Here is a 23,564-nt window from a genome sequence, read left to right on the forward strand (position 1 = left end):
GTCCGATTCGGATTGTCCGAGGGCTGAGTGGAAAGGGCTGAATGTAACTGGTCTGAATGTCAAATTCTGTTAGTTCGAGTCTAGTTGTCCGCCGGCCAAGTGGGCCGAGGGCCGAGTTAGGTGGGCCGAGGCCAAATTTCACAGTTGGTCCGAATGATCAATTCAGAGGGGCGAAGTAGTAGGTGTCCGAGTCGAGTGGGCCGAGTCAAGTGGTCCTTGTGGTAGTGGGCCAAGGGCCGAATGGCCGAGCAATCCGAGGGCCAATTCTGAGATTCGGCCCAGAATCGCCGTCACTTGGACACGCCAGACGCAGCACGTTTTTTCTCCAGACTTCACAAAATTCGTTGCGCCAAGCGTTGGAGGCCTTCCCACTGGTCAAGCAGCTCCAGATCCAACCTACTCATGGAGGGAAAGGTGTAGAATTACTTGGGCTGGGCAAATAACTCCCGGATGGCCAAATCGAAGGGGATCCACTCAACGAAGCTTTCTTCCTCTCTCCTGCTCTCCTGAAACCCTACAATGCACAATGTGGCCTTTCTTGCCACTCTTGGCTCCTTATCACCTTGTCCATGCCTGCACTCACCTTAATCTTGCTTTCCTTACTAACATTTAACCCAAAATTTCATTTCTTACCCTTCTTTTCCATGTTTCAGCCTGTTATACAGCAACAAAAAACCCTAATGTTTGCTCCAACGTTTTTCTCATATCTTTTCTAAATGCAAGAAAAAACTATAAGGAAAATACCTACACTACTCCGTCATGCTTTCCCAAGTCCAAAACAAACAAAAACCTACTTGCTAAGGAGATCGAATACCTCTTCAAACTCCCTCGCTTCCTACCTATCTATCTCAAGCACCGATTCGGGAAAAACCCTACTTCAATGCTCGATTCGAAGCGCGCAAGCGCTCAAGGCTTGAATCCGTTGGTCCCGACAATGGAACCAAAATGTGGGAGCTTTCGCTCAACTGCCAAGACCCACGGACCGCTTATTGTTTCAAGTGTTCCAAGCCGAGCACTAATGGTTACCTCTCACATAGCCGATGCGCCATCCATATCTATGGGTGTAGTGAGCTTACCTCCGTGCCGATCGAGTTACCTCCTCTCCCGTGCACTTCGGTAGCTCCACGATCCAAGTGCAAGCTTCAAGCAAGCTCCATCCTCAAGCTCCACGCTCCAAGCTCCATAGCCACGAGCAAGACGAGAGAAGAGAAGAGAAGAGAAGAAGAGAGGGGAAGATAGAGAGCTTCTCCTCCCCGGTCCCTCACCCTCACACACTCAGTCCCTCACACTCTCACACTCCCTCTCTCAAGCACAAGCTCAAGCAAGCAAGCAAGAAAAAGAAGAGAGCCACTTTTGGCCACATACAAGAATGAGCTTCTCATTCACTTTTCAACTTTATATACAAAACCCTAAATTCCTTTTGGGCAGTCATCCCCTTATCCCCTTTTTTACATGGCCGGCTGTGGCCTAGGCCCTTTTTCCCATTGTCCTTCTATCTTCCTAGCTTCCTTTCCATCGCCCCTCTACATTTACAAGTTGCACGGGTGAGAGCCCGGCGCTCCTTAAATTAAATCATGATGCGCTTGTGCTCTTTTACAAAAGTATTGACTTGCGCTTTTCCTTATGCGCCTTTTTCCCTTATTTAGGACTTTTCTGCGCTTCTTGTGTTTCTAGATTTTTGTTGGCGCGCCTTTGTCTTCTGCTTTATCTTTTCCAGATTTTTCACCTTGTTCATCTAACAGTTAACAAAAACATTCCTTTATCCCCATGGAAACTTGTCATCACAGACCCTTGCCATGCATTTATCGTAAATCACAAGCAATTGGAACAATCATCCAAACAACAAGCTAACAACCAGTTGAATGTAAAAGCATTTAGGATCTTAGATCAACCAACAAAAGAACCAATTGTATTCACTACAAGATATAGACCTTATAGCGACGTTTAAAGCGACGAAAATACAAACAACAAAATTTGCCCCCGTCGTCGCAAAAAGCGTCGTTATTGACGACGCCATGGAATCGTCGCTATTTGCGTCGCTATATGCGTCGCTATTTGCGTCGCAAATGCGACGCATATAGCGACGCAAATAGCGACGCATATAGCGACGGTTACAGAGAATTTGCGACGCTGATAGCGACGACAATAGCGACGCCTGCAGTAAATTTGCGACGCAAATAGCGACGGTAACAGAGGAAAAAAAAATTCCCTGCCACATATAGCACTGTGTGCTGTATGAGAGCCATACAAAATAGTTTCTGCACTGCTGCATACAAAGCGTTTGCAAACAAAAAGAATCTATACTGAAATCATAAAACTGATAGATGAAATAAATACATGATATCGCATAAAATGCGATTGGTACAATCATAAAACAATATCACTAATACATAGAAAATGTCTACATAGATCGGGCGACTAAAAACTAAAGGTATGTGAGCGCTAAGGATCCGAGGGCGAGCTACAAATCGTCGTCCCCCGAAAGCTCGTCCCTCTGCAAAGGAGCATCAAACGGATTCTGCAGAAAAAGAAACAACATATCAATCCACCATACAATAATGCATTCAAATATCTCATGGTAACTACGGACATGAAAGATGAGAGACTTACTGGGCCGCCGCGTCTGTACAATCGGTCGATCAATGATCTGAGACCGTGCCTCTCTGCATATTGAGTCTCAAGGCCTTGCGGATCACGATTTGTAATGGAGTGCTGCAAAGAAAACAAAATGCTAACTGTTAGAAATATGATTGTCAGTACAAATAATATCTCAAAAAAACAAATAAGCAAAACAAAAGAGAAACTTACAAAGTCCTCCAAATATGTCCTGTGGCCGCCACTCCCAAGATGATGTACCGATCCGGCCTCGATTCGTGCCCTCGCCGCCTCCCGCTGCTGACTCCAACGTCCTGGCGAATTTGTAGCCTCCTCCCTCAGTCGGCGCCAGTCCTCTACATCTAACCACTCGGGCTTTGGAGCCCCACTCTTGATTGCCTTGCGTGCGTCGGATCGTCTATGTGACATGTATGCACGCATGCAATCCATCATCCAGCCCGTAGAGAATCTATCCACTGCGGCTGGCACCGGGAACTCCTCATGCAAGGATGCTACTATGTACTCCTTGCTCCCCTCCGGTATGTTCCTCCAATGATCCAGGACGTTGTGCCGAAAAACTTGTTGGCACAACTCCCTCATGCGAGCTATCACCCTCCTCCCCTCATCATTCATGATGATAGCTCCTGACCTGCCATCCACTAGGTATCCATAATCCCTAGGAGTGTGCCTCGTATGGGCCCTCTCCCATCTCCGTCCACGCTCCTGGGCATATCCAGGAGACCCCTGAACATCCGGTGTACCGACGGGGGTACCCTCTCCCGGAGTGCCACTGAAAGGTACCTGAATAACTCAGTCACACTCGTATCGCTCCAACCGTATTTCGCTTGCACACTTAAGAGTGCAAGCAATGTCTTCAACCGAGATACTCGGCACCCATCATATAATGGTATGGATGCTTCCTCTCTAAGCGGGTCAGATGTCTCAACATCCATGGGAATCAATGCATCGATCATTGCCTCCATCTCAGGCTCCAAGATTGTAGGCAAGTCGGGAAGGTTGTCTGTCTCCTCTGGCATTGACGATATAGATGGGCCTTGCGAGTGGTCTATTGGCTCCTGCCATCCATCCATCTCACGTCCACGAACTCTTCTAATTGGCCGCAAAGGGTGCACTCCCCCTTGGGTCGAGACATCACCCCCCTGGACACAAAATTTGCCAACAAGACCCAATCTTATTGTGTATGGTTTTCAATTAGCTTGAGAGTACAATGCATGAAAAATGCTAACTTGAAAATACCGTTTGCTGAAAATCTGCAATCGCCTGATCAATAATCTCAGGTTGAAACTCGCCAAATCGTCGTACGTGTTCTATAGACAATCGGCGTTTTCGTCTAATTGCCAACTTGCATTGAGAGCAAGGACATGGGACACGCTGATTAAGATACGACTCGCGGTCTTGAACAATAGGACCTTCTTCGTTTGCCATCTTATCTACATTACAGCAAACGAGGCTTAAATGGATAGCTTTTTGGAGATGTACGTCAACTTGCAAGTTGACCATAAACCTTGCATTGTATATAGTAGTCGAGAGATTTTCCGATGTTATATCTCGGCCTTGTATCATGCTCAACGATTTGTTTGTCCCGGTAGATAATTTTTTGTTATATCTCGGCTTTGAGTATAAGTAATCCATTTTAAAATTAATGCGCGCCATCTATGAAATTTTACAACTATAGTAATAAAATTTATTTCAATCAATTCTACTCATAGTCATAAGACCTGAGAGAAATTATCCTATACTCAATTTAAGGGATCTCCACTTCTATAACAATAATTTTGGGTTAATTTTGATGAAGTACGTGGCCGTATGCAAAGCACATTGCATACCATTATCGATACGTATATTATCTTAAATTTCATTCCCTTCCCTCTCCCTCTCCCTCTCCCTCACCCTCTCCCTCTCTTTCTCTCACCCTCTCCCTCACCCTCTCGTTCTCTTTCTCTCCCTCTCTCATTTCCTCCCTCCTCCTCCCTCTCCCTCTTTCTCCCTCTTTCTCCCTCTCCCTCTCCCTCACTCCCTCGCTCCCTCTCCCTCCCCCTCCCTCTTTCTCTCCCTCTCTCATTTCCTTCCCCTCCCCCTCCCTCTCCCTCTCCCTCTCCCTCTCCCTCTCCCTCTCCCTCTCTATCTCTCTTTCTCTCTCATTTCCTAAACAAGCAAAAAATAAAGTGATTTAAACATCCTCCAAGCAAAAGGGAGAGGGAGAGATACAATGCACTCTCCCTCTCTTTCTCTTTCTATCCCTCTCTCATTTCCTTCCCCTTCCTATCCCTCTCACTCTCTTTCTCTCTCATTTCCTCTCCTAAACAAGAAAAAAATAAAGTGATTCAAACATTAAACAAGCAAAAGGGAGAGGGAGGGAGAGAGAGAATGCACTCTCCCTCCTTCTCCCTCTCTTTTTCTTTCTCTCCCTCTCCTATTTCCTCCCCCTCCCTCTCCCTCTCCCTCTATTTCTCTTTCTCTTTCTTTCCCTTTCCCTCTCCCTCTCCCTCTCTTTCTCTCTTACTCTCTCGTTTCCTCTCCTAAACAAGCAAAGAAGAAAGTAATTTAAACATTAAACAAGCAAAAGGGAGAGAGAGAGAGAGAGAATGCACTCTCACTCTCTTTCTCTCCCTCTCCCTCTCTTTCTCTCCCTCTCTCTCCCTCTCCCTCTCCTTCTCTTTCTTTTCCTATCCTAAATAAACAAAAGAGAACGATTTAAACCTTCAACAAGTAAAAGAAAGAGAGAGGGAGACTCACCAATGAGATATGGCGAGCGTGGGCGGCTTCTCTTTGCAACGAGGGCTCCTCCTCTCCTTCGCGAACAACGACGGTGGCGGTGGCGGTGGCGGCAGCAACAAGTCTCTTTCTCCTCTTCTTTCACAAAGCCTTGGCTCTCTCCCTCGCTCTCGCTCTCAAAAGGCGAAGAAAACAAAATGAAAACGGCGCTCTGGTTTCGGCCGCGCTTTTTTTCCCTGCGGCGTCGCTATATGCGTCGCTATTTGCGTCGCTATTTGCGTCGCAAATGCGACGCAAATAGCGACGCATATAGCAACGCAAATAGCGACGCATATAGCGACGCCAATAGCGACGCCGATAAACGCCGTCGCTAATCGGCGTCGCTATTGCCCCAGTCCCTTGTAGTGATTCTTGCCAAACAATACAAGAATAGTCGCGATAACATTACCATCGCATATATGTTCTTCCCCTTGGGATCAAAGAGCGATTCTATGTAAAATTTAATTAACACCTTGTATGCATAATTTTTAATGTCATGATTATGCCATTCATAACCCTTGACCAATTCCTCCTTGTAATTGCTCTATCAACGAACAAGCCATATGCAACTAGGTGCAATTAACTTTCCTTTTAATACATGCACTTTGCAAGCTCGATCTTTTGAATACGTGAGATAAAATTTATCCCTTCCGATGACCTATACTCGTGCATCATAGTATGGAGCCTAACGTATCTCATACGAGAATCAAAACAAGAATCTATCAATTTGGAAATACATTACTTAGGACCGATACGGCAATTGGATTGACGATGATGCCTTCATCTGAAGCTTCATTGTTAGTTATGGGATTGCCATCATCTGTACGTAACATTCTTTGCTTGGGGGCCATCGTCTGCAAGTAGACTCAAGAGATTAAGAAGGTGGAATAGATTCAAGATGGGAGAGCGTAAGAGAAGATGGTTAAGTAAAGGATCGAGATAGAGAAAATTGTGCAACCTCTCAGGGTCTCTTCTCTCTCTCTCTCTCTCTCTCTCTCTCTCTCTCTCTCTCTCTCTCTCTCTCAAGTGCTCTCTCACAATCTCTTGGAGGGTATCCTTCTCTCTACCTCTCTCTTGCAGCCTCTCGAGGTCTCCTTATCCTTTCTTGTGCCTCCCCATACCTCATATTTATAATGAATTAGAGAAGAGGCTTGTGGCTGAGAAAAGGAGCTCTTTGTGGAGGAGGATCTTGAAAAAATCAGTGATCTGATGCTCAAATCATAAATTTGATGGTTCCATTGGCTCCAAAAGGGGGGTAAATCTGATGGTTCCATTGGCTCCGAAAGGGGGGTAAAACTACAAGACACTTGCTTAGAAAGCTCTTAGTTCACTCCTTCTTCTTTTCTATGTTTGAAGTGTTGTTTTCTATCTACAGATTGCGATTGTGGCGTGCGTGACTTCGCAAATCCCTCTCTTTATTTTTTCTTTTGATAAAATCTCCAAAAGTATTAAAAGAACACTTGTCTTTTCTTTTAAATGACATCCAGTTCTAGAAATCTCCATATCTATTTTAGTATAATATCTAAAATATACTAGTTTTGCCCAAAATCTAATATTTTTGGACCACCCAAACTATACACATTAATACTAGCGATTAATATAGCTCATAAGTCTCATTCACATTGTAACTTTTGTGAAAGGTGGCTACAGTCCTTATCAATCAGAGAAAAATATCAGGTTTATAACTCTCGATTTGTTTAACATATGTTTTCCATTAAATAAAAATTCTTAATTATTAACATTAGTTAGTTAGTTTTTTTTTTCTTTTTTTAGTCAGTCTTTAGTCAATAATCTTGCTAAATTATTAATTGACTAACTAACTTTCAAACTAACCAACTAACTTTTATTGTGTGGAAATATTATATCCTCCTCCCCTTAGAGAAATTGAGATGTCCTCATCTGGAGAGAAACTGGGGGTATCATTTTGGAACCTGTGGGCTATGGGCCCACCATGCTTCCGCTGCGCTACTCTAATCACTCATAGGCATGCAGTCTTTTGAAACAACAACCTATTATATTTTATGTATCTGAGTCTTGATTACAAGAGAAAATTTATTGTAGTTACATCTCATGAACATCTTCTAGGTTTTTCCTAAGTATCCTTGTATATTCTACAACACTGGAGCTTGTACAACTTTGTTTCTTGTAAGCTCAAGTTCTTTTCGAGTTCTGTTGGGACAATTGACATAGTTATGTCCAATGTTGTGGCACTCGGAGCATCGGTGTTTTAGGGTGCTTTGGACATTCCCTTTTGAAATGACCTAACTCCCTACAATAGAAATAGTGTGGAGCTTTGTCACTTGCGGTCACAAGGTTCTTGGTTGTCCTTGGCAAGAGTTTCTTCTTTAGACCAAGTTGTCCTAGGATCCTTTTAGCAAATCGAAGTGGTCTTCTACCTCGGATACTATATTCCCAGATTGTCCTCTTCTTAGTTCGGGACTGAGCTCCATGGGCAATCAGCTTTGCTTGTAATACTAAAGAATACTTCCAAGCTTTGACATTCTACTAAGACCCAATCCATATTAGTTGAGATGAAAGGACTTAAGAGAAATTCATTCACATTATAACTGTCATTCCTTGCCAGAGTATCTCTAATCATTTGCAAGTTCTAGGCTTAAAATAGATGCAACTCATATTACTCAGGTTAATTGTAGTTACAAGAGTAAAGTTTATTCCAATACAAGTTGTATTTCATGTCGATGAAATTTCTAGGATTTCTAATCATCCTAAAGAGGCATTGTAGGTTCTAGGTCTTTGTCTTCATCTGATTCCTCTATATATCCACAAACTACACCTATGTAGCTTCATTTTCTTGGAGTCTCAATGTCTTTTGGACTTAGATCATGGCAATTTTCTTGGATGTGTCCTAGCTCATTACAGTGGAAATATCGACAGTAGATACATCTCCTACGGATGTGCCCTATCTCTCCACACGTATGGCATCTCTTACCCAAATCTCAGGAGTCATCTTTTCTACAATTGCCTAATTTAAGCTCTTGGACGATTGGATTCGCTCAGAGTAATGGATCTTGCAAGTCCGTTTGACGCATTGCTTCAAACGGTGGTTCAGAGGAGTATTTAGGCCATGGCAAAACTTGGATACTTGCTGCACAATATCCATTGGTGGTGCATATTTTAGTAGGGTTAGAAACTTTGAGTAGTAAGCTTCCAAGGTGAATTCTAGCTGCTTGAGCTTGAAAATTTCATTCATCCTCAAAGTCTGGTAGGTTGGCGGAAGGTATGGTCCGCATACAACATCTTTCAACTGAGCCCAAGTGACAGTGGTTTCGAAAATACCTTGATCCTTGCACCATTGCTTCCATCATAACGGGGTTTGGCTATCATTGCTTGATTGGTAGAAGGAGTTCCCGAAGCAGCAAAATAATCGTCCATCAACTCAATCCACATCTCCAGCTCAATTGCGACGTCTATTCCTTCTCCATCAAACTCAGGTGCTTTAATTTGCTTGAGAAGAATCTCCACCTCAGTTGCGACGTCTATTCCTTCTCCATCAAACTCAGGTGCCTTAATTTGCTTGAGAAAAAATTTCTTCTTTTGCATGTCAGCATTTATGGGTGCAGGAGGTGCCTAACAATCAAGCCGTGCCACTTAGATTATTTTGTTTACTTTATGCCTATGAACCATACATTAATTGTGTCATTATAAAATTTCGTTCTGATACCAACTGTGAGGCGCCTGCCCATCGGCTATCCAAGCATGCTTTTAGTGGTCTATTGAGAAATAAATCTAAGCGTTGTTGCCCAACACTCCCATGGAATGTTTCGAGTTTTGTCGCCTAGCGTTTCCCGAATCCGCCTCGCAACGGAAGATTCATGGCGGAACCCACTAGGATCGACCTGAAATTTGGGCTCCTAGTGGCCAAGGTCTCTTAATAGCATTCTAGTGTCAGATCCTGACATCCTACTTTACATAGAGATACCCAAGCTGAAGCAGACCCATGCCACACTTGGTTCAAAGAGAATGGAAAACGAGAGGGATGTGTCGTTCGACCTCTCTGCCCGTAGGGCATAGTCCCATTCCAGACCCCTAAAACGGCATGAATCAAGTTCTAACCTAACAATACCTAAAGGTCAAATGACGAAAAAATCTTGTAAGAAGCCTCCAAGTTCTTTGGGACCACCCTGCCGTAGGATGGACCAGTCGGGGGTTCTGCCCACCTGCTTCCCTTAATAGCTTTATTTTTCTAATTAGGTCCTACCACATTTATGTGTGATAAAGTCGGCTTCATTAATTAAGCCTTTTAGGGAAGAGGGTTCGTTCGCATAACTTATAGCATAGACACGAAAACAGAGCAAAGCAATCTATTGATAAACAAGTTCAAACAAGTTCATTAACTTATCTTCAAGTTAATCTTTGTCTCCCGTCCATAGAGGAGAAATTATGTATCCCTTCTGACCAACAGAAGTATCCCTTCTGCCGCCCTGCAGAATTAACTGGTCCAAATCACATGGCACCACAAATTCAATCCTTTGTCTAGAATAGGATTTCCCAACATGCCCAGACGTTGGGAGCCACGGAGATCTTCAACTCCATTCTAGACCTAGCAAGGGGTGTCCAGAGCTCGACCTGATCCACAAGCTATCTAGGAGCGAAACATCATTCCTGTGGTGGTTGGCCTTTTCACTACTCGACCCCTTCGGTCCATGAACAAAACAATGTCCTCTTTGGGTTAATCCGCGGTACGATCATGGAGGTGATCCACCCGTGAAATATATCCTTTCTTTATTAAATCCTTTAAGAATCCAGCACAACAAGGCATTCAACCCTAATATCAGTTTTCTAAGAAAACATTCCTTTATCCCCATGGCAACTTGTCATCATAGACCCTTGCCATGAATTTACCATAAATCACAAGCAATTGGAACAATCATCCAAATAACAAACTAACAACCAGTTGAATGTAAAAGCATTTAGGATGTTGTTAGATCAACCAACAAAAAAACCAATTGTATTCTTGCCAAACAATGCAAGAATAGAGGCGATAACATTACCATCACATATATGTTCTTCCCCTTGGGATCAAGAGTGATTCTATGTAAAATTTACTTAACACTTATATGCATAATTTTTAATGTCATGATTATGCCATTCATAACCCTTGACCAATTCCTCCTTGTAATTGCTCTATCAACGAACAAGCCATATGCAACTAGCTGGTGCAATTAACTTTCCTTTTAATACATGCACTTTGCAAGCTCGATCTTTTGAATACGTGAGATAAAATTTATCCCTTCCGATGACCTATACTCGTGCATCATAGTATGGAGCCTAACGTATCTCATATGAGAATCAAAACAGTAATCTATCAATTTGAAAATACATTACTTACGACCAATACCGCAATTGGATTGACGGTGATGCCTTCATCTGAAGCTTCATTGTTAGTTATGGGATTGCCATCATCTGCACGTAACATTCTTCGCTTGGGTGCCATCACCTGCAAGTAGACTGAAGAGATTAAGAAGGTGGAATAGATTCAAGATGGGAGAGCGTAAGAGAAGATGATTAAGTCGAGGATTGAGATAGAGGGAATTGTGCAGCCTCTCAGGGTGACTCTTCTCTCTCTCTCTCTCTCTCTCTCTCTCTCTCTCTCTCTCTCTCTCTCTCTCTCTCTCTCTCTCGCAATCTCTTGGAGGATATCCTTCTCTCTACCTCTCTCTCGTAGCCTCTCGGGGTCTCCTTATCCTTTCTTGTGCCTCCCCATGCCTCATATTTTTAGTGAATTAGGAAATAGGCTTGTGGCTGAGAAGAGGAGCTCTTTGTGGAGGGGGATCTTGGAAAAACCAGTGATATGATGCTCAGATCATAAATCTGATGGTTCCATTGGCTCCGAAAGGGGGGTAAAACTCCAAGACACTTGCTTAGAAAGCTCTTAGTTCACTCCTTCTTCTTTTCTCTATTCCAAGTGTTGTTTTTTGTTTGTAGACTGCGATTGCGACGTACACGATTTCACAAATTCCTCTCTTTATTTTTTCTTTTGATAAAATCTCCAAAACTAACTAAAACATCACTTGTCTTTTCTTTTAAATGACATCTAGTTCTAGAAATCTCCATAACTTTTTTAGGATAATATCTAAAATATACTAGTTTTTTCCAAAATCTAATATTTTTGGATTATCCAAACTATACACATTAATACTAGCGATAAATATAGCTCATAAGTCTCGTTCACGTTGTAACTTCCGTGAAAGGTGGCTACGGTCCTTGTCAATCCGAGAAAAATGTTGGGTTTATAACTCAAATTTTTTAAACATATATTTTCAAATTAAATGAAAATCTTTAATTATTAACGTTAGTTAGTTTTTTTTCTTTTTTTAAGTTAGTCTTTAGTTAGTAATCTTACTAACTTATTAATTGACTAACTAACTTTCAAACTAATCAACTAACTTTTATTGTGTGGAAATATTACATCCTCCTCCCCTTAGAGAAATCGAGATGTCCTCATCTCGAGAGAAATTAGGGGTATCATTTTGGAACATGTGGGTTATGGGCCCACCACGCTTCCACTACGCTACTCTGATCACTCATAGGCATGCGGTCTTTTGAAACAACAACCTATTGTATTTGATGTATCCGAGTCTTGATTACAAGAGAAAATTTATTGTAGTTACATCTCATGAACATCTTCTAGATTTTTCCTAAGTATCCTTGTATATTCTACATCATTGGAGCTTGTACAACTTCGTTTCTTTGTAAGCTCAAGTTCTCTTCGAGTTCTATTGGGACAATTGACGTAGTTATGTCCAATGTTGTGGGACTTGGAGCATTGGTGTTTAGGGTGCTTTGGACATTCCCTTTTGAAATGACCTAACTCCATGCAATACAAACAACGCGGAGCTTTACCACTTGTGGTCACAAGGTTCTTGGTTGTCCTTGGCAGGAGTTTCTTCTTTAGGCCAAATTGTCATAGGATCCTTTTAGCAAATCGAAGAAGTGGTCTTCTATCTCGGATACTATGTTCCTAGATTGTCCTCTTCTTAGTTCGAGACTGAGCTCCATGGACAATCGGCTTTGCTTGTAATACTAAAGAATACTTCCAAGCTTTGACATTCTGGTAAGACCCAATCCATATAAGTTGAGATGAAATGACTTAAGAGAAATTCATTGCACGTTATAACTGTCATTCCTTGCCAGAGTATCTCTAATCATTTGCAAGTTCTAGGCTCCAAATAGATGCAACTCATATTACTCAGGTTAATTGTAGTTACAAGAGTAAAGTTTATTCCAATACAAGTTGTATTTCATGTCAATAAAATTTCTAGGATTTCTAATCATCCTGAAGAGATGTTGTAGGTTCTAGGTCTTTGTCTTCATCTGATTTCTCTATATATCCACAGACTGCACCTATGTAGCTTCGTTTTCTTAGAGGCTCAATGTCTTCTGGACCTAGATCATGGCAGTTTGCTTGGATGTGTCCTAGCTCATTACAGTGGAAACGTTGACGGTAGAGACATCTCCTACGGATGTGCCCTATCTCTCCACACGTATAGCATCTCTTACTTAGATCTCGGGAGTCGTCTTTACTCCAATTGCCCGGTTTAAGTTCTTGGACGATTGGATTCGCTCGGAGTAATGCATCTTGCAAGTCCATTGGACACATTGCTTCAAGACGATGGTTCAGAGGAGCGTTTAGGCCATGGCAAAACTTGGATACTTGCTGTGCAATATCCATTGGTGGTGCATATTTTAGTAGGGTTACAAACTTTGAGTAGTAAGCTTCCAAGGTTAATTCTAGCTGCTTAAGCTTGAAAAATTCATTCATCCTCAAAGTCTGGTAGGTTGGCGAAAGGTATGGTCCGCATACAACATCTTTTAGCTGAGTCCAAGTGATAGTGGCTTCAAAAATACCTTGATCCTTGCACTATTGCTTCCACCATAACTAGGCCTAGCCAACTAGCTTAAGTTTGGCTATCATTGCTTGATTGGTAGAAGGAGTTCCCGAAGTAGCAAAATCTCAAGTGGCCAATTAGTTTATGGAGCAAATCTTTAGATTACTTTTGGCAGGTGGTATTTACATCCATGGGTACTAAGTTGGCTCTCTCTATAGCCTATCATCCACAAACTGATGGATAGACAGAAAGGGTAAACAAGTGGCTGGAGACTTATCTTTGCCATTTCTATTATGATGTTTAGAATTCATGGGATTCTTGGTTACACTTAGCTAAGTTTGCCTACAATAATTCTACTTGTGCTAGCATTGGAGTTTCACTCTTTGAGGCTATGTATGGTTACAAGGTGCCCTTACCCATAGTCATCTTCAATGAAAGAATTAATCCTCATGGGAATGAAGAATTGGAAAGAATGCAGACCCTTTTTCAACAGTGTAAGATGAATCTTAGGAAAGCCCAAGACCATATGAAGATATATGCAGATGAAAAGAGGCGACCCTTAGAGTTCCAAGAAGGAGAATTAGTTTTGTTGAAGGTGCCCAAGTCTTGGTATTCTACTTTGAAGGATGGATCTAGTAACAAGTTTGCTCATAGATTTTATGGACCCTACATCATTTTGAAGCGCATTGGAGACTTGGCATATAGTTTGAAGCTACCCTCTTCCACTAAGATTCAAATATATTCCATGTTAGTTAGCTCAAACCTTTCTATGGTGATCTTGTTGATACAATTGAAATTAGCTGCTACCTATTGATGAATATATTATTCAATACATCCCAAAGGCTGTCATAGGTTAGCATCGTGAGAAGGAGCTTTGCTCTCACTCCATCATTGAATATTTGATCAAATGGAGAGGTTTTCCACTTGAGGAAGCTTCTTGGAGGCCTAATTCTATACTAGATGAGTTTCCTTACCTATGGGACATATTGGTGGCTAAAGCATAATGACTATGGAGCCAGTTATAATGCAGATAGGGACCTGCCAGCAGCCTGTTTTAAAATGATTTTTATTCTGTCTAATTTTTAGAATTATGCCACCGACACAGGGTCAAAGTACTATTCAAGAGCTACGTTTTGACATGTGGCATTCTTCGTTTGGATACTTCTACCAGAAGTTATGGCAAAATTGATTCAGCAGGGTCTGTTTATACAACAAGTTGTCTACTTCATTTTGAGTCCATCATTTGAAGACTTTAAGGCTCCAAGTACTTTTGAAGCACTCTTGATCATGTATATAGCTGAGACTTGCTTCCATTCCTTCTTTTTAGTCCATATGTCTTTAATCTTTCATTCATTTTTCAAATTGTATAGTTGAAAACAGAGTATTACTCTATTCTATCCACATCCTTTTCCAATCTTTGTAAGTTTGTTTTTGAGGGCAAAAACCTTTGGGACTGGATGGATTGTAAGAAGCTAGGAAGAATAATGGTTTAGTGTGAAAATAATAGTAATACCATGTCACACTGGCATAGGTATAAAAGGAAGGGACATTTAATTTTTCTCACCTGTTTGAAACATTAACACATTACTATCTCTCTCCTCATTACCTTGCTCTTAGCTTCAATGGCTTCTCACCTCTTTCTGCCTTTCTCTCTCTATTTCTAGTCTTTCTCTCTCCTCATCACTCACATTCTCTCTAGTTCACTTCTTGATATGTGTGCATATATTGTTAATGCATTTTTATATTTTGTATGTATTTGTGTGTGGTTTTACATTGCAAGTATATGTTTAACCATTACGGTTATTGTTTCATCCCACATATTCAATCAAGAAACAAATTTAACTATTTTTGTATTGTATGCATGCATTTGTGGATGTTTTTAGAGGATGTGCACATTGTGTGCACATGCTCAACCATTAGGATATCATTTCATTTCATATGTATAATTTTAAAAAAATTCATGAGAGAGAGAGAGAATAAATAAATAAAACCTGCACTAACCCTTCAAGAAAAATGCCTCTTTATTTCTTGAATACCAAACTTCTCCTCCTTGTGCCACATTTGTTTGAGAAGCCTTCTCGTTAGCTAGGATCCCCAAGGAAAAGTTCCAAATAATATATAGAATATATGCAAATTAAATCAATTTTGTTGGTATCATAAGCAAAAGATATTTGAGATGAATGCTTGATCTTTCCTTTCAAATTGCATTCCCAAAAAAGAATAAACTATCTTATGTATATGTGAAAACGATAAATTTCAAACTATTTTCATGTGTCAACATTACAATATCTCCATCTTAACAAATATTAGTATTAGAATAAACTCAAGTGGGCGACATCAAAGGCTTGGTATTTTACAATAAGGTAGGTTACACATCATGGTGGGCAGACAATTTTTGCAAAAGAAGTGTTCATTAGGCAACATGGTCATGATTCAATTTGATCTATGCTTCTCTCGTGAGGACATTTTTGTCCAAGCCCAACTTACTACATGACACACCCTTTATTTTCAAAAGCTGTGCTTGTGACTAACAAGGCTTGAGCCACCACCAATAAGCTCAAAGGGAAGACTTTAATACCATAGGGCCATGCCTCTTCTTGCATTCAACTTCGGAATTATATATTTATAAAAGTCCTAGTAGACAGATTGCACATTGCTAAAAAAGTATAAACTATTTTACATAGATGTGAAGATGACAAATTTCAACATATTTTCATATGTTACTATTACAATATCTCCCTTTTGACAAATATCAATACTAGAATGAACTCAAATGCGTGACATCAAGGGTTTGATATTGTACAATAAGTTCCACTAGGGCAAGTTCAAGAAATGTTTGCCTTGTAGCAAGTAACTCATCGATTCACTTGAGATCATTCTTCAACTAGTGCCCACTTCCTCAAAAACAAGAAATCATCCTTGCAAGGCATCATGTTTGGATGAACATGACAAGATTGTTATTTAAGAAGGGGGTTGATAAGTGAAGTGGTTGTAGCATTGAAGGTAGGTTGCATGTTGTAACTTGCAATATCAATTTTTTGTCACATGTTGTGCTACAACAACAAGTTGGATCTTTTTTGTTTTCAAGGGTATTCAACTTACTAGGGCCATGTGATTCTAAAACTGTAAGCTAAATATCCTTTTGACAGTAATCATAATCCTACCACCATATCATCGATATAACAACCCTACATTCCACTAGCAAACCTTCCTTTGTTGTTTGATATCCAAAGTATTGTAACCAAATGTAAGCTATTGAAGTAGTTAACATTAAATTTGAAGAGGTCTAATAGAGTAGAAAAAAGAAATATATTGATGAGTAGGAGACTACATGAGTTGGTTGACAACCAAAAATTGCCTATGTTATAATAAAGAAGGTTGTTGCATTAAGTATAGATGCACCATCTGGGTAGATAGAGGACCAAGCATGACATCCACTAAATTTTCACTAGCTTCACCTAAAGAGGCCAAAAACCACAATTATTCCTGTCAATACTTAATATAAATATTAGCTATAAATATACATGTTAATTATAGATTAAGTATAACTTACATAATAATATTTAATAATTAATAATTAATGCATAATTAATTACATTAATGTATTAATAAATATAATTAATATGTATATTATTAAATTAATATATAATTATACCATATATAATCATCATTGTTGTTGTTATTAAATGTAATAATATATATAATCATAATTATATGTATACATATCAATTATTATAAATATATATAATAATTATAACTAATATGAATAATTAATTAGTAGTAATTATATTATATTTGATTCATTTGTATCAGTATTTTGGTGGGAAGGAGACAATTTCCCTTTCAATTCGAAAGAGATTGTTTGCTTAGATACAAACCCAAGACTTAGTATTGCTTTATTCTCATTCTAAATTCTCTTTTTGCACAAAGAGAGAGAGAGAGAGAGAGAGAGAGAGAGAGAGAGAGAGAGAGAGAGAGAGAGAGAGAGAGAGAGAGAGAGAGAGAGAGAGAGAGAGAGAGTCCCTTCCTTATCGAGGAGAGAGGAAAAAAAAGGAGAAGGTTTTGGAGGTAATGAGAGGTTGCTATGTGGCATCTCTAAATGTATATGTATGTATATTTGTGTATGTGTGTGTGTGCATATGTATGTGGATATGTGTATGTATGCATGTATATATACATGTCTGTGTTTAATATGTGTGCATCTATTTGTGTGGCCTCTTTAATGTGTGTTATCTCTCTCACTCTTATCATTTTTTATTTTCTTTCCTTTCTTTTTCTTCCTCTTGTCTCTAATATTTCTAAATCTCATGTATGAGCATGTTGTGTACACATGTATATATATGTGTATGCACATGCGTGTGTCAAGGAAGTAAACTGGAGAGAGAGAAAGAGGAGAGAGAAGATTGCAAAAGAGAGAGATAAAAGAAGTGTAGAAGAGAGAGAAAGACAGTGACGAGGAGAAAGAAAGGCAAAGAGAGGTGAGAAGCCATTGAAGCTGAGAGCAAGGTAATGAGGAGAGAGAAAATAATATATTAATGTTTCAAAAAGATGAGAAAAATTACATGCCCATTCCTTTTATACCTATGTCAGTGTGACATGATATTACTATTATTTTCATACTAAACCACTATTCTTCCCAACTTCTTACATTGTGTATGTCTATACATATGTACATGTATATATTTGTGTGTTTGCATATGTGGGTGTGTACATGTTTGTAAGTGCATAGTTTATAAGTATGCATCTATTCTCTCTCCTCCACTCTTTCTCTCTCCATTTTTTTTCACTTATACATATGTATAAGTAGGTATAAGCATGTATACATATATGCATATATGTATATATGTACCTACATGGGTGTATTTGTTTGTACATATGTGTGTATACATATATATTGTTCATGTGTTTTTATATTTTATATACATTTGTGTGTGATTTTACGAGGATTTTACATTGCATGTATATGTTTAATCACCAAAATTATTATCTCATCACATATATTTAGTAATTAAAAAAATTCAACTATTTTTGTATAGTATATGTGCATTTGTGAATACTTTTAGAGTAAGTGCACATTTCATACACATATTTAACCATTAAGATATCATGTCATTTTGCATATTTAATTAAAAAAAATTTATTTGAGAGAGAGGTCGCTCGCATACAATTTTTCTAAGACTTGCCTTTTCCCTTTTCAGGAGCATATCCTATGTTCAATTACGAGAGAGAGAGAGAGAGAGAGAGAGAGAGAGAGAAGGCATCCACAGCTCATGCTTCATAGCAGAAGAAGAACATGAAGAAGAAGCAGAGATGGTGAACGTGATGACGATGACGATGGAAATTCCTCTCCTGGAAGAAAGCAAAAGATCAACAGTATCCAGAGCAAAGCATAAGAGGAGGAAGAGGAGGAAAAAGGAAAAATGCAAGAGGGCACACCCCGGGCGCACACCTTCGTGACCTTATTGAAGGTTTTTGCTAGCCAAAAAGATCTGCATGGAGGCAGTAGATTGCATGCCGACATCATCAAATTAGGGTTGCTGGGAAGAAATTCTTTTGTGGCCACTGCCTTAATCAGTATGTATGCCAAATGCGGTTCCTTGGCAGAAGCAAAGGATGTTTTTGACAAGCTCCCAATCAAGGATGTTGTTATCTGGAATGCGTTGATCTCAGGATATGCCCAATACGGCCATTTTGAGCAAGCACTTGAGTGCTTTAGACAGATGCAAATGCGGGGCCTCTATCAAAATGCAATCACCTATGTCTGTATGTTGAAAGCTTGTGGCTGGGTCGGAGCTGCAGATGAGGGCAAAGAAATACATAATCAGATCCTCAGAAAAGGGATGCTAGAAAAAGACATAGTTGTTGCCACTGCCTTGGTAGACATGTATGGCAAATGTGGCTTGCTTGCAAAAGCACAAGAAGTGTTCGACAAGTTTCCAGTTCATGACTCTGTTATGTGGAGTGTGCTGATTGCAGGATATGTGCAACATGGACATGGGAAACAAGCACTTAATTTCTTTATATCAATGCAACTAGAAGGAGTCTCTCCTAACACATGCACCTTTCTTTCCATTTTGAAAGCCTGTGGGACCATAGGAGCTGTACACAAGGGTCAAGAAATACATGCTAAAATTGCTAGTGAGGGGATACTGGAGAAAGACACTGCTACTGGCAATGCATTGGTGGATATGTATGCCAAGTGTGGGATGCTTTCAAAAGCAGAAGAAGTGTGTGACAAGCTTCTAGTACGGGATGTGGTTACATGGAGCGTGTTAATTGCAGGATATGCTCAGTATGGGCACGGTGAGCAAACACTCAATTGTTTTGAGCGCATGCTACTAGAGAGACTTCCCCCAAATGCAGGCACTTTTGCTTGTATCTTGAAAGGATGTGGCAGCATAGGAGCTGCAGAGCAAGGCCGAGAAATTCATGTTGAAATTGTCAAAAGGGGGTTTCTGGAACAGGATGTTGCTCCTGGCAATTCACTGGTAGATATGTATGCGAAATGTGGTCTATTTGTAGAAGCAGAGGAGGTGTGTGACAAGCTTCCAACTCAGAGTGTGGTTGCATGGACTGCCTTAATTGCAGGATACACACAACATAGGCAAGCCGAGCAAGCAGTGAAATGTTTTGAACGGATGAAACTCACAGGCCTTTCTCCAAATGCGGTCACCTTTGCTTGTATCTTAAAAGCTTGTGGCAGTATAGGAGCTGGGAACAAAGGTGAAGAAATACATGGAGAGATTGAGAAAGAGGGGTTGCTGGAAAAAGACATTGTTGTTGCAAATGCATTAGTAGATATGTATGCCAAATGTGGTTCAATCGCAAAAGCACAAGATGTGTTTGACAATCTTCTGACTCCAGATGTCATCTCATGGAATGGATTAATTGCAGGATATGTTCAACATGGGCACAATGAACAAGCACTCAACTGTTTTGTGAAGATGCAAGCAGTTGGTTCCTCTCCAAATTCTGTGACCTTTGCCTGCATTTTGAAAGCCTGTGGTAGCATGAGAGCCGCAGACATGGGGCAAAAATTACATGAAGAGATCATCAAAGAGAGGATGCTGGAAAAGGATGTTATTGTTGGGAATGCTTTAATAGACATGTATGCCAAATGTGGCCTGATTGCAAAAGCAGAGGAAGTGTTTGACCAACTTCCAATTTGGGATGTGGTCTCTTGGAATGTGCTTATTGCAGGATACGTCCAACATGGGCACAGTGAGAAAGCTATGGACTCTTATGAATCAATGCAACTTGAAGGCCCTTGTCCAAATGTAGTCACCTTTGCTTGCATCTTGAAGGCTTGTGGTAGCTTAGGGGATATCAATAAAGGCCAAGAAATACATGCTGAAGTTGCTAGAGAGGGATTGTTTGAAAAAGAGATCGTTGTTGGCAATGCATTGGTAGATATGTATGCAAAATGTGGCTTAGTGGTAGAAGCTCAAGATGTGTTTGACAAGCTACCACTGCAAGATGTAGTTTCTTGGAATGCGTTAATTGGAGGATATGCCAACCATGGGCATGGTGAGCAAGCATTGGACTGTTACGAACAGATGAAACTGAAGGGCCTTAGACCAGATGCAATCACATTTGCATGCATGGTGAAAGCCTGTGGCAGTGTAGGAGCCATAGGTAAGGGCCAAGAAATTCATACTAAGATTGTTAGGGAGGGTTTACTTGAGAAATGCACTATCGTTGGCAATGCGTTAATCGATATGTATGCCAAATTTGGCATGGTTGCAAAGGCAGAGGAAGCATTTGACATGCTTCTAGTCCATGATGTTACCTCATGGAATATGTTGATTGCAGGATATACCCAACATGGCCATGGGGAGCAAGCAGTTATCTGTTTTGAGCAGATGCTAGTGACGGGCCTCTCTCCAAACTCAGCCACTTTTGCTTGCATCTTGAAAGCCTGTGGCAGCATTGGAGCTCCAGACAAGGGCCAAATTCTACTCACTGAGATTGTCAAGGAGGGGTCATTTGAAAATGATAGTGTTGTTGGCACTGCATTGATAGACATGTATGCCAAATGTGGTCTTTTTGCTAAAGCACAAGAAGTGTTTGACATGCTTCAACTTCAAAATGTTATCTCATGGAATGCCTTAATCACTGGATATGCCCTGCTTGGAAAGTCTGAACATGTTTTTCACTTGTTTGACAAAATGGTTGAAGCTGTAAAGCCAGATTTGGTTACATTCACTATTGTGCTTAATGCATGCAGTCATGCAGGTCTACTGGACGAGTGTCAGATGTTCTTTGAGATGATGAGCAGATGGTATGGCTTCAGACCAACTTTTGAGCATCATAATTGTATGGTTGATCTCTTTGCTCGTGCAGGTAACTTACACAAGGCAGTAGCATTGATCATGATGATGCCATTTGCTGCTAATCTTCAAATGTGGCATGCTGTCTTAGGTGCTTCCTGTCGAATACAGGGAACTACAACAATAGGAAAACTGGCATTTGAGAATGCCGTGCAAATAGATCAAAGTGACACTGCAGCTTATGTTTCAATGAGTAATATTTATGCAGATGTGAATTACATATGTGCAGATGCTGAATAGGCAAGAAGATGTGGATGAATTCAAAGCTTAAAGAAAGAGAGAAAAAGTAAACATGTTGCAGATGGGTTGCTGTTCATGGGTAATGCCAGCAGAACATTGGCGCCTTTTCTGTTGGGGCAACAGTCATTCTGAAGCAGGATTCCTGCCATTATTTCAGCCAAGTGTGAGCTGATAAGCTGTGATATATTCATTAGTGGGTCCATTTTGACAGTTGATCCCCCAATGAAGCGACGGTCCATCCCCCAAAATCTGGCCACATGGTCCTGGATCATGGCCACACTCGGCTGCTAGTGAACTGGCAGTCTCACGCCACTGAACTGGCAGCGTGCCTCCTCTCTCGCCTTCCCGGTTGTTGCTGCATAGCTTCTCCTCTCTTTTTTTCCCGTGAAGAAATTTAAATTAACTGGGCCTTCACGCCAACCAAGCTAGATGGCAACGACACTAATGAAGCCAAAAGGTTATCAAAACACCATTCTACAGGAATTCACGCCAACCAAGCTCGACAGCAATGACACTTGCGAAGCTAAAAGGGTACCAAACACCGTTCTACGGGAACAAAAACTCTCTAAAAGGGGCTATCAAGCATCATTCCACAGGAACAAAAGAAGGGGATCTTGAGAGGGCACAACAGGGGTGGAGTGAACAGTATCCATGCCTGGAGCAGCCATCGCTCCAATTATGAGGCTGGCTGAAGTTATAGAAGAAATTTGCCATTAAAGCAATGCTCACATATGTTCCACATGACCATGGATGTTCAAGGCCAAATCAAAGATAAAAGCATTGCGAGTTTGCCAAATGTGCCAAAGCCCAGCCCAATCCATCGAATGAAGTGAAAGAAGCAAGGATGATGAGATTGCAACTTGGCCATGGATGGTATCTTGCCTAAGATCCAAGAATGGTTAAGCATTCTTTGACTTGTCAATGAGGTCCATACTTTGGAGATGAAGTCCCAAACTTCCTTGTAACAACCACACAAGAAATGAAAAATTGAACAGGGGTCTCTTCACAAGTGGTATAAAATATGCATTTATTATTGGATATCTTACGAGTCCATAGCACATTACTAGTGGGTAGACCCCTCAAAGAGAAGCCTCCAGATAAAAACTTTTACTTGATAGGGAAGCTTTGACTTCCATAAATGAAGCAAGAGATCATGCCACTTAGTTGCACTATCACAAATTGCCCAAACTTTATTAGCTTTCTCTATGATCCATCTCTTATCTTGTACCATTTTGTGGTAGATTGGGATACTTTAGAAAATCTTGTGGTTTCACAAAGGCCCAATCCAACCACAACGGCAAGGGTTGAGTAGGCAAGGGAGAGTACCTTTGAAGCCAGTCCTCCAAGGTTGATTAGATCACTCTATAACCTTGAGGTATTTGGAAGTACTAGCGAATACGGTGGAAAGAATTCGACTCGGAATAACATCATTCTAGATAATCTTCAAGTCCAATCTTGCTATCATATTAAATATAACCCTTTGCATTTTCTTGTCAAGCTAGTCAAGCAATCTAGATGTTTGAAATCAAGAGGTGCCAAATAGTAAGGTGAAGAGACTCTTGCTATGATGTGGTTAGGTGAATAAGAAGGAAAGACTGAAGTTTTAAATGGTTGAGTGGAATTTAGACTATTCTACCATGAGATGTAGAATGCAGTGTGCCTGTGTGAAATGCTAATAGCCATAGGTTTGCCATCACACAAATTTGTAAGTCTTGATTGCCTAGTAGGTGGAATAGGAGATACATGCCACTCTTGAGATTGAGATTGAGGCTTT

The 23,564-nt window shown here is 40.5% G+C and overlaps 1 protein-coding gene across 1 annotated transcript; it reads left to right on the plus strand.

Annotated features, from left to right (window-relative positions):
* The first annotated feature begins 18,414 nt into the window (after nucleotides 1–18,414).
* LOC148019612 (pentatricopeptide repeat-containing protein At5g27110-like) lies at nucleotides 18,415–23,249 on the plus strand. Its single transcript, XM_087699723.1, has one exon. The coding sequence runs from the start codon at nucleotides 18,641–18,643 to the stop codon at nucleotides 21,788–21,790; it is 3,150 nt and encodes a 1,049-aa protein (XP_087555849.1). The 5' UTR covers nucleotides 18,415–18,640; the 3' UTR covers nucleotides 21,791–23,249.
* Nucleotides 23,250–23,564: the final 315 nt, after the last annotated feature.

Source organism: Lygodium microphyllum, chromosome 19 (assembly GCF_053477565.2).
Source record: "Lygodium microphyllum isolate KBCC chromosome 19, Lygodium_microphyllum_v1.1.10, whole genome shotgun sequence".
Taxonomy (NCBI): Eukaryota; Viridiplantae; Streptophyta; class Polypodiopsida; order Schizaeales; family Lygodiaceae; genus Lygodium; species Lygodium microphyllum.